Raw genomic sequence first — 12,500 nt, forward strand, 5'->3', positions numbered from 1 at the left:
GTGATTGGCCAGCCTTGACCCAGACAACACAAGTCTAAATCCTTCCTAGATACCAAACAACAGTGAAGCTAATGACAGCTTCATTGTTGTTTTGTTCAGCAATGAAGTAAAACAAATGAACACACGATTTATAGAATATGTTCATTTTATGTTACACACATAAAACTTTACATGGGGTGGCTGTAGCCCAGGAGGTAGAGCAGGTCACCTACTGATCGGAAGGTTGGTTTGATCCTGGGCTCCTCCTGACTGCATGCCAAGTATCCTTGGGCAAGATACTAACCCCAAGTTGCTCTCCGATGCATCCATCGGAGTATGAATGTGTGTGAATGTAGTTAGAAAGCACTAAGTATAGAAAACGTGCTTGTGAGAATGGGTGTGATTGGGTGAATGTGGTATGTTGTATAAAGCGCTTTGAGTACTCCAGGAGAGTAGAAAAGCCCTATATAAGAATCAGTCCATTTACATCACAGTTACAAATGTTTATTAATCGTTAAGATTACACAGGTTTATTGAGTTGCTGTGGAACACAGAATAAAAATCAACTTGTTTAGACAAAGAACCTGTTGCTGCACTGTTTTGTTGGACTCTGTCAGACTGACATGAATTTGAGTTGAAGCTACATACATCTTTCAGTCTTGTGGTTTTCATAATTCATATTTGGAAACAAAAATAACCCGTGTGTTGGAATAAATCCTTTAAACTGATGGGATTACTTGATTCATTCAGTTTTTGTCTTTGCAACTGGCAGCTTATGACCTCACGGAGACAGAAAGCTGTTTCAGCTATAGTGTCGAAGACAGCGACAAGTACTTGACTTGACTTTTAAACTTGTGGACAAAGATATGAGGTGTGAAAGCTTTGTGCCCCCCCCCCCCCCCCGGCCTGCTCTCTATGGCACATCAGGGAATGGTCACCTGCTCTGGGAGGATGCACTCCGAGCTCTTCTCACTGCAGGGCTTTTTGAAGCGAGCAGAGAGGATGAGCTGCTGCAGGCACCTTAGTCTGAGGCTGCATGATCTCTTTGCTCTTTATATATTGCCGTCTGTAATAAAGCGAGGAGAAGTTTTGATCGTGTAATTCTGATTAATATAAGAATGTGTAACATTCCACACAAGTAAGTCAATACAAAATATCTTTGAAAAACCACGAATGGTTTTGGTAATCTTCCTCTCTTTTGACAGACTTCTATACACTGAGTGCCTGGCTCAGTTTATGATGTTAGTGACGTCAGTGGGATTGGGATATGCAGCGTTTTTAAAAGTTGTGGCAGGTGACATTAGACGTTTGAACGCGCTCATTCACAGCAAGGTTCGGTGATTTGACTTCCCCTGTTGGCATTCAATCTCACCTGCTTCTCTAGCGCCTCCTTCCCAGTGGTGGACATCTTGGGAGCCGGCGCGCGCTCGCAGGTGCATCCTTCCAACAGGTAAATCCCAGCAGGGCGCGCGCTTTGCTCGTTCTCAAAGTAGAACAGTACATTCTGGTGAAGGGCGAAGAACTTCTCGTGCCATCGGCTATTCTCCGCCGTCTTCTTGCTCAGGTAGCCGCGCTTAGTCCCCTCTTTACGCGCGACCGCCGACAAAAATAGCGCATGCCCTTCGTTGTAGCGGACGCTCTTCTGCATATTGTTGTACTGTTGTGTAGACAAAAGAAAGTGCGACAACCGGTGCGTTCACTGCGAGCCCATGTTCCCCGGGGCTTGCGTGGAAACTTTGCCACAGAGCGACGGGCGGCTCAGCGGCGCCGTGGTGCATAGAAAAGTTGCCCCGCTGACGGAAGCGCTTCTGCAGAGGAACTCATAGTAAAGATGCCCGAGTCCCGCATTCACTCAAGTAAATCCATCCTTCGCTTTTACAATCAAACAAATGGAAAGCGAGAGGCGTGCCGCTCACAGAGGGAAGAACCCTCTTAAGTGGACACAGAGTCGCAGTCCCGATAGACTGTAATCGGCTTTGGCAGTGGTTTACTCTCTCTCTCTATCGCACACTCACTCTCACTAGGTCTCTCTCGCTCTCTCTCTGGTGATGCGCGCTGATCTTGGAGTTGGCGGAATTAAAGGCGGAGCGACAGTGAGTTGGTCGATTGTGAGAGTGAGTGAGGTCTTTAAATATGTAGCTTACAGTGTAGCAAATGTGAATTATTTCTGTACTTTTTTCCAACAGCAAATGTTTTGTAGTTTTGGGAATTCATTTTATATCCAAGTTAAGTTTACAGATATTTCGGGTTATTCCTATGCATGTTTTTTTTTTTTTTAAAATCTTAAATAGATAAAACCTTTCGATGCTCCAGGGGGAGCTGCTGGACGTGATAAACTCGGCGTCAGCTCAAGTTTGAAACGGAGAAAAATGTTACCAAAGTTCTGCAGTTTGCTTCTTGTCTTTGGCTGAGGGATGATGAAGGCTTTAGGCTACAGTAGACACTGTTAACACAGCTCCTGTGTAACTTGAATCTCTGAGTAACTTGGGGTTGTTCTAGAGGTCCACAAATTTAGAATGAGCTTCAAAGCAATCTGTCTGTCTTCAAACGGACTTTATTACGACAGTTGCTAATAAAATGTTTGATTTTGAATCCTATGTGGCAAGGATCCTTCAAAACCTACAGTATATATATATATACCTTCATTCATAGCGTACATATTATGTATTAATGCAATTTGCACTAATCTTTTGCAATGCCACTCTTACTTTTTATTCTTAACTTCATTTTTATTTTCTGTTTTGTTTTTTTTAATCACAGAGGCCCTTGCTATGCGCCTTGAATACTTTGACTTTAACTATGTTTTTTATTGTAGACGGTACTATTTTTATTCTTTATCCTGCTGCTGTAAGACAATAATTTCCCTTGTGGGAAATTGAAAGCATAGCTATTATTGTTATGTGTCACTGTGATACACTGTAGGTTCATATCATAATGTATGTTAGGATAGGATATTGTATATATATACACACACACAAACACACATATATACATATATATACATACATATATACATATATATACATACATACATACATATATACATACATATATATACATATACATACATATATATACATATACATACATATATATACATATACATACATATACATACATATATATACATATACATATACATACATATACATACATACACACATATATATATATACATACACATATATATATACATACACATATATATATATACATACACATATATACATACATACACATATATACATACATATACATATACATACATATATACATATACATACATATATACATATACATACATATATACATATACATACATATATACATATACATACATATATACATACACACATACATATATATATACATACATACATATATATATATACATACATACATATATATACATATACATATATATAAAAAAAAAACAAAAAAAAACACCCAGCACGCCCCTGCGGGCGGTTTATCCTTCAAGCTCGGGTCCTCTACCAGAGGCCTGGGAGCTTGAGGGTCCTGCGCAGTATCTTAGCTGTTCCCAGGACTGCGCTCTTCTGGACAGAGATCTCCGATGTTATTCCCGGGATCTGCTGGAGCCACTCGCCTAGCTTGGGAGTCACCGCACCTAGTGCTCCGATTACCACGGGGACCACCGTTACCTTCACCCTCCACATCCTCTCGAGCTCTTCTCTGACCCCTTGGTATTTCTCCAGCTTCTCGTGTTCCTTCTTCCTGATATTGCTGTCATTCGGAACCGCTACATCGATCACTACGGCCGTCTTCTTCTGTTTGTCTACCACCACTATGTCCGGTTGGTTAGCCACCACCATTTTGTCCGTCTGTATCTGGAAGTCCCACAGGATCTTAGCTCGGTCATTCTCCACCACCCTTGGGGGCATCTCCCATTTTGACCTCGGGACTTCCAGGTTATACTTGGCACAGATGTTCCTGTACACTATGCCGGCCACTTGGTTATGGCGTTCCATGTATGCCTTGCCTGCTAGCATCTTGCACCCTGCTGTTATGTGCTGGATTGTCTCTGGGGCATCTTTACACAGCCTGCACCTGGGGTCTTGCCTGGTGTGATAGACCCCAGCCTCTATGGATCTTGTGCTCAGAGCTTGTTCTTGTGCTGCCATGATTAGTGCCTCTGTGCTGTCTTTCAGTCCAGCTTTGTCCAGCCACTGGTAGGATTTCTGGATATCAGCCACCTCCTCTATCTGCCGGTGGTACATACCGTGCAGGGGCCTGTCCTTCCATGATGGTTCCTCGTCTCCCTCCTCTTTCTTGGGTTTCTGCTGCCTGAGGTATTCACTGAGCACTCGGTCAGTTGGGGCCATCTTCCCAAAGTATTCTTGGATGTTCGTTGTCTCATCCTGGACTGTGGTGCTGACACTCACCAGTCCCCGGCCCCGGCTTAGCGTACAGCCTCAGGGTGCTGGACTTGGGGTGAAACCCTCCATGCATGATAAGGAGCTTTCTTGTCTTTATGTCAGTGGCTTCTATCTCCTCCTTTGGCCAGCCTATTACCCCAGCAGGGTACCTGATCACGGGCAGGGCGTACGTGTTGATGGCCCGGATCTTGTTCTTACCATTCAGCTGACTCCTCAGGACTTGCCTGACCCTCTGCAGGTACTTGGTGGTTGCAGCTTTTCTAGCGGCCTCTTCATGGTTCCCATTCGCCTGCGGGATCCCCAAGTACTTGTAACTGTCCTCTATGTCTGCAATGTTGCCTTCTGGTAGTTCAATCCCCTCAGTTCTGACTACCTTCCCTCTCTTTGTTACCATCCGACTACACTTTTCCAGTCCGAACGACATTCCAATGTCATTGCTGTATAGCCTGGTAGTGTGGATCAGTGAATCGATGTCTCGTTCACTCTTGGCATACAGCTTGATGTCATCCATGTACAGGAGGTGGCTGACAACTGCTCCGTTCCGTAGTCGGTATCCGTAGCCAGTCTTGTTAATGATCTCACTGAGGGGGTTCAGGCCTATGCAGAACAGCAGTGGGGACAGAGCATCTCCTTGGTAGATCCCGCACTTGATGGTGACTTGTGCTATGGGCTTGGAGTTGGCCTCTAGTGTTGTACGCCACATCCCCATTGAGTTCCTGATGAAGGCTCTTAGGGTCCCATTGATCTTGTACAATTATATATATATATATATATATATATATATATATATATATATATATATATATATATACATATATACACATATACATACATACATACATACACACACACACACACACACATATATATATACATACATACATACATACACACACACACACACACACACACACACACACACACACACATATTTGGTGCGTATTATCTGATCTTTTAAAGCTCTTTGATGGACTGTGGGTAGCTTTTAAGGAGACACATTTCACAAATTATTTTATATTTATTATTTAAAATATTAATCAGGTTTGAAGTTTAACTTTGATTGATTCGTGAATAAACATAACTAAACTAAACCTGCTATCATAAGCGAAGTTGTACAATTGGTTTTGTGGATGCCATATATGGACAGGAACCGAATGGAATTAAAAAATGCTAAATCAGCATGGCGTCGAAGACCAGCAAGTAAGGCAGGTTTGAATTTTTTTTTTAATAATTATTAAATAACTACAATCTTGATCAGTTGGCATTATTGACGTTATGACAGTTACAGTGGAAAAGGTGATGACTGTCAGAACCTGAGATGGTTAAAATCCTTTTTTTCCCCACAAATCCACACGTACACACTAGAAAAGGAGCAGCATCACGTACTCCATCAGGTCAGCATATTTGTACTTTTGTTCTTCTCAAAGTATTCCCGTTCACTGGTATTAGGACTTTTTTCTTCATACAATGGTGTGAATAATGTTCCGGTGATGTCAAGAGTTTAACTGCAGCCATTTCATGAGGGACGATCTGTCGGAGATCCTCCAAAGGTCTGAGAGAAGTTTCTTATTCTTTCTAAAGAGAAGGAGGCAAAGACTTAAATGTTTCACACAGTATTGCATGTACAACATTGCCTGTCTTCACACTGCCCAATATGCTTACAGTCTAAACACACTGTTCCCTCACACATAGCTGTGTACAATAAAATCCATATTCCTAACCTGCAAGCTGCACCTCAAACTCCTCTGTGCGTGATTATTGTGCATTGTTTGGCTTCGCTCAAACAGAGGACAAACATTTCATATAGGGAGGATTACTCTGACAGGTGTTGTGTGAGTGATATTTCATAATGTGAGAATTACTTTGGAGGAAGCTAAGCAACACTCAGCTCCCAGCAGGCTGTCTGTTACACAGCGAGGATAGTGGCGTTTTACAAATTTACAGAGACAGAAGACTGCTTTTGGAAAAATGTGCAATATGCTGATAATTTGCTTGCAAAAAACATAAAGAAAAAACTTGGAATTGGTCATATTTCTACTTTTTAACTTGATTGTAGGCTAAATCTTTCTGATCTTGATCCTAAAAGAAAGTTCTCTGCATAAGCATTAAGGAACACAGTATTTTCAATTCCTTTCTGAAAGTGTCCAATAAAATTATCCAATGGAAAATAGGACTGGACATATGACAAACTGTGACTAAGGCTTTTTTTCCCCCAGTTTCTTCAAATTTATGCACTGGCTGTATATATTCTGCCATGGATTTGCTTGTAGGTTTCCCTGTCTTGATGAAGGGGACAAAGTCTGCACTGATTTTCCAAGAATATTGGTACATTTTCTGATTGAGATGTGGCAGCCCAAGTATAAAATCTAGCTCATTTGAGTGTTGAAGCTGAAGAAAACATTCAGTTTCATGTCTGTAGAGCTCCCTTGAGTTTTATTATTTCATGGCACACATTTCAACCCTAGTTTTCAGCTTCCAGGCTCTATTTTTTCATAAAACTCTCCAAAACACAGGACTGCATTTTGTAATGTATTGGAAGACTTACAGGATACTCAAACAAAATAGTATCACACTCACACAAAGTTAGAGGACATAAAAAAAAATTACTTAAAAAAATAGCAGCAGAAGCTCAGGTTTTCTGCCTTTTAGTTCTTAACATAGCTGACACTCCAAAAACACTGGTTTCTAAAATTCCCATAATTCAACTTGGCAGTCTCACTTTACCACTGCATGGGGAAAAAGCAAGGTTATTTAGCAACACTACAGGGGTGCCAATCATTTGAAAAAAATCAAAGCAGGCATAAATAGTGCCACAAGTGTACATCATCTGGGAACAAAAGGCTTATTTCCACAGTTCATGTTAGTATTAGAAAAGTCAACACAGTTTTTGGTCTCTTGTAAACCTTCACACACATATCTGTTACATGAATTGTACCTCTGGGATTTCACCACCCCACTGATAGCTGAACAAATTCAGGTTACTGCATTGTTTTAAAGTTGGGATGCGTCCATTCTGACTCTCCATGCTAATTTCTAAAGTAGGTTTTCAGCTGAAACAAAAATTGAATCCTTTTAGAATCTACTCCAGAACTACAGCATACATTGATCCTCATACTATTAAACTGATCTCAATGTGTAATTTAAGTGGAATCATGCCTTTACGAAATGGTTAAATGTGAACGCGTACCTTCTAGCGTCGACCACTTTCTCCAGCTCTCTGGCTTTGTGAGCAGCAGTGAGCAGTATAGGATCTGGGATGTCAGCCAGTCGGGCAACGTTCAGACCATAGCTCCGCCCTGCAGCTCCTTCAGTTAACTGGTATAAGAAGGTAATGAACTCTGGCTGAACTTCTCCATCTGTTAGTGCACATCATATACACGTAATATATTACAATCTTAAAGTGTCAAGCATTTGCAAATGACCAAAGTTGAAATCATTCCAATCATTCGAAGCAACAGGGAAACCAAAAATTAATGAAAACACTGAAAACAGTGTGTACATACCATCAGTGTCAGCAGAGATATCAGGTTCATTGAGCAAGAAAGCCATGTGGTAGTTAGACACATGTTCAGGATACACCCGCTCCAGCTCACACAGAGGAGGATAATGGGTTACAAACAGGGTTAGGGCTTTCACCTAAGAGAGAGAGTGAGATGGATAAGCAATAACATCCAGAAACATTGAGTACATGGCACCTCTGGAAACTTCTTCAGTCTTTTACACTTATTCTTTAAAATGTTAAGGATCAGGATAAAAGCACAAACAGGGTCATCCATTTTCAAAAGCAACTGGTATACTGTGTGAGAAACTATTCAGTAAAAAACAGCAAGCTGCAGGTAGGGATGGCATCATTGCGCTTGAAGCTCTGCAGGCTCCCAGAAATGGTTGTCACTTTTGTTGCAGAAAATGTTCTTCATCTAGGTAAACTGCAACAAAAAAAGTGAGCGCAGGCGATCCAGTGATAACATTAAATGAGCCTCCAGCTGCCATGTCTGGCACGTTACTATTTACTGACAATGCAACTACCACATTCACACCTACTCAGAAGCTCTACATAATGCCTATATATTACAAAAAAACATCTGACTGTGGTTTGCACAGAATGTATGCATGAACTCTAAAATAAAGGTGCAAAAGCTTTCTGTGTGCATGCTGCACTGAGCTCAGTAAAACCACAGCTACCTGATGACATCAACAGAACAAATTCTCCAACAATTCAAGGTGTTGTTGCTGGGACAGTCCACTCATAACTAGTATCTACTGAAGCTTCGAAAGTGCAAAAGTTAACTTTCAATTCTGATGTTGCAACAGCTTAAACAATCTCTGTCACACCTGCAGCCCACATGAAGAGTTCTGATTAGGATGACGTGATGCTTCCTCTGCTGCCAATAATAATATTTCCTAAACCCAAGCCATCACCTAGGTTTGGCTCATTATTCCCAGCACCAATAATAATCCAAACCCAGCACATGTGGAGGCAAAAAGGCAAGCAATCAGAAAAGCAGTGTGTATGGTAAAGCCATCACAACAGCCCTGACCTGGAGAATGGCTGTACAGAAAAAAAACAAGAATGATTCATTATTCAATCATTTTTATGTTATGGTAACATTTAGGGAAATCGTGTTATGTTATATTCATCATGGACCGTTTTTTCCTGAGAGTTGGACAGAGATTACCCTTTGCTTAAGAAGGAGACCACCCACTTCTTCACTCCTTTCACACACGTTTATCACTGTGGCACGACTGTAAAAGTGCCACATCATACCATTATCCTTAAGCTTGGGAGCACATTGGAACTCAGACTGAGTCAGCTTCATTTTATCTGATTGAAGCTTGGATACAGTAAATGACTGCAACAAAGGAGGAAAATTGGACTTAAAAGGGCAAAAGGAATCTTGAAATCTTTAGCAACATGTTTCAAAATGAGTTCAGTTTCCAGTTTATGGAATTTATCTTATGTGCTCCATCTATAAAACAATGGTAAAATAGTTATTTTTGCACAGAGACCATTAAGTATGGTATCCACTGGTTAATTAATGCTAGATCGTCAGTCTAGAGAGATAAGCGTTTTCATACCCACTGTGATGAAAATGGTCCTCCTAAAGACTAATGCACTTGTAAGGTACCCATTCGATTACTTTAAGATGGGCTGCAGATATTGAAAGGAAAGTGAAGGCTTGTGAAACGGGTGTCCAGAGGAAAGCTCTGATTAATAAGGCAGCTCTACTTGTAAACATCTAGACTTCTAGACTACAAAGCCTGTGAAGCTTTTCTTCCCCCCCCCCCAGGGCTGACCTTAAATACTACCATTCAAAAACTCTGCCTCTTACAAACCATACAGAAGATTATAAGCTTATAGGAAATTTGATATCCCACTATCACCAGACTATGTTTATTACATCAAAGGACTAAGCACAAAACAGCTAATCAACTAATCACTGTGCAAGAATAATGTTGCACTTGGCTTCTTAGAAAACAGTTATTTTGTTTGAGAGCAGCCTTCCTCTCTCTCTGCCCAGTGTGAAAAGATGAAAAAAATGCAACATGCAAAAAAGTTAAAAAGCTGTTCTGAGGAAACCTACCAAGTAATCACTGTACTTCCAGTACAGTGATTACTTGGCTACAAAACAAATGTGCAGCATGGAAACATATTAGATGAGACATTTGTGTCCATTTCCAGCAATGCGCCTGATTCTAATGCTAAACACAGTCACTTAAACCTGCCTCCATCAATGCCAAATAAGCAGATTCCAGCAGATGTAACAGCCTCTCGCATCCGTCCTTTTTAATAGACAGGGAGTTGAAATATTGGTGAAATAAAAATGGATTCAAAAGCAATCAGAGTGAGCAAAAATTTGTGACTCAAGAAGAGCCACAAACCATCAAATACACTCTATGTGGAATTTCTAGTGTGTTAAATCCCCTTGCCTAGAGTGTCAGTCTTGATTCTAACCTCTCCCAATTGATGGTGCCATTTCTATATTTGAGTTTACATTTTTAACATGCTAATATTGCTAACTGAGAGAAACAGAGTATACCCGAGGCTGCTGAGAATATCATTAATTTTGCAATCTCTGGACATGACTCAAAGTCATTTCCCTGGATGGAGAATTTAGGATGCATTTATTCTGAGCATGATGTGAGGATTTGTATTCAGTTTCATCAGAATTGTTAAATCACAAATGTGGTAATGAAGCTTAGTTAGGGGATCACTTAAGTCAGTAGGAATCCTAAATGTCTATAGAATTTGTGATAATCCATGTATTAGATCAGCTGTATTTACACCGAGGCTCCCAGTGGGTCATGAAATGAATATAAGGGGTCACCAGAAAATTACTTTGATAGGAAACAATGAATAACAAAAATGAGATCACATACACATATGGATCACAGTTTAGGCTGACAACCACTGCGATCGAAGACAAAATATTAGAGGAGAAAATGGAAACTTGGAACTGCCAATGAGACCAGATGAAATTTAAGAACTGGAACTTTTGATGACCTTTAAGGCCTCTGCGATTCTTTTCTGGCATACTCACCAATCTGTGTGCTGACATTTTTAACCACTTCAACAACAGCACTAATTTACCAATATCTGCATTTTGTTCTATCAAGTTTTTCTTAGTCTTTTGACTTAATAGTATATTTATCCATTTACTTACTTTTTTAATTTCTAAAAAAAAGAGGAAAAATAATAGAAAGACAAAAAGGAAAAAGAAAAGAGATTAAGTAATACATACTGTGCACCAAATGGTAGGTATTACAACAAATGTTAAATTATGTAACACTGTGTTACTGCAACTAAGCCAAAGCAGCAGCTGAAAAACAAATAACAGAGCATCAATATCAACTGTTCTTTGGCTTGGCATTACTTAAGTGCCTCTGTACCCCTGCAGTATGCTGAATCAATACAAACTATTGTGTAAACCCCCCACCACCACCCTCTCCTAGTCTGTTTACTTTTTCCCCTTTGTCTTAAGGATTCCCATTTTCAGTCACTTCAGGGGTTTTTTTTGCCTGTCACTGTAAATACCAAATTTAGGCGTTTTAGGCTCTGGAGAGATTTTCAGCAAAGTGAAGACACGTCACTCCATCCTGTGATTCTTTAATCTCCGTCAATCCTGGGAGCTATCCAAAGGCTACACGGCTGAACTGTGGCATTAAGGTTAAGACATGAAAATCACAAAAAGCGAGTGGTGCATGCACTCACTCACCCAGCCTCTGTCAAATGCATGCACAAACATTTTACCTAGCGCTGCTCTCTCAAGACAGCCGCTGAAAGCTGTTAACGAAAATAAATGCATTTCCTTTTCCTGATTACTTTAACAACCCAATCATGTAAATGGAGAAGTGAGTGCAGAAGTACTGTGAAAACCTTTTCTCCCACTCGCTATAAACTGATTTGAAAACTGAAAATACATTAACGACTGATATAAAAACTGCTATAATTAACCACCAAGCCCAGTGATGACAGTAATGACAAGAATGTATGTACGATCTCTCGTGGTAGAGCAGGCCTAAATTTCACATCATCACAGTAGACAGGTTGCTGCGGGAGTCCAAGCGGACTCCAGGATCAGCCCACTAACCGCTCGCTCTAGGAAAGGTCACATGTCAGTAGTAATACATCTGTCTAAAAGACATGTGCAGGGTCACTCCCACACTCCTCAAACAACACACGCAGTACAGTCTCGTTTTCAAAACATGTGGAGTACAGTGCAATAAAATGATGTCTAAACCAATTAAACATTTGAAAAAGACCAAATCTAAAATGTCGAATCCATGAAATTCGATTGTGTTTTGAGAAATATATGCTCATAGGCGAGAGTATTCCAGCTGCAAAGTTTTTCACATTGGTAGAACAAAAGCAAGGTTGCAGGATAGATTAGCGGACGAGCAAAATTAATTACCCCACGGCCAAGCACCACCTGGATTTTCATAATGGTAGCCCTTCTACACTGCAAGCCGATGGAATTGACCACATTCCTCTTTCAATACAAAGAGGTAACAGACAAAGGAGTCTTAACCAAATGGAAGCTTTGCCGATTTCTAAACTACAGGCCACTAAATGATTTTACTTCTTATTTTATAAACTGAACTGTATTGTTAGAACCGTTATTTGCC

At 40.5% G+C, this 12,500-nt stretch overlaps 2 protein-coding genes across 6 annotated transcripts in view; both read right to left on the reverse strand.

Annotated features, from left to right (window-relative positions):
- Positions 1-2,925, reverse strand: part of rasgrf2b (Ras protein-specific guanine nucleotide-releasing factor 2b) — a 46,916-nt gene extending 43,991 nt beyond the window's left edge. For both annotated transcript variants that reach the window (XM_004547071.3, XM_004547070.3), the window contains exon 1: positions 1,352-2,925. In XM_004547071.3, coding sequence (XP_004547128.1) covers positions 1,352-1,627 — 276 coding nt within the window. In that variant the 5' untranslated portion in view covers positions 1,628-2,925. The remainder of the gene's footprint in view (positions 1-1,351) is intronic.
- Positions 2,926-5,364: 2,439 nt separating this feature from the next.
- The window catches only part of msh3 (mutS homolog 3 (E. coli)), a 62,171-nt gene continuing 55,035 nt past the window's right edge, over positions 5,365-12,500 (reverse strand). For 2 of the 4 annotated variants that reach the window (XM_014414447.4, XM_014414446.4), the window contains exons 22-24: positions 7,880-8,012; positions 7,564-7,732; positions 5,366-5,951 (exon numbers count right to left, since the gene is read on the reverse strand). In XM_014414447.4, coding sequence (XP_014269933.3) covers positions 5,870-5,951; positions 7,564-7,732; positions 7,880-8,012 — 384 coding nt within the window. In that variant the 3' untranslated portion in view covers positions 5,366-5,869. Of the gene's footprint in view, positions 5,952-6,644; positions 7,427-7,563; positions 7,733-7,879; positions 8,013-12,500 lie in introns of those variants that run through there. The other 2 variants (XM_014414449.4, XM_014414448.3) reach the window with 2 other exon arrangements.

Source organism: Maylandia zebra, linkage group LG12 (assembly GCF_041146795.1).
Source record: "Maylandia zebra isolate NMK-2024a linkage group LG12, Mzebra_GT3a, whole genome shotgun sequence".
NCBI classification, from domain to species: domain Eukaryota; kingdom Metazoa; phylum Chordata; class Actinopteri; order Cichliformes; family Cichlidae; genus Maylandia; species Maylandia zebra.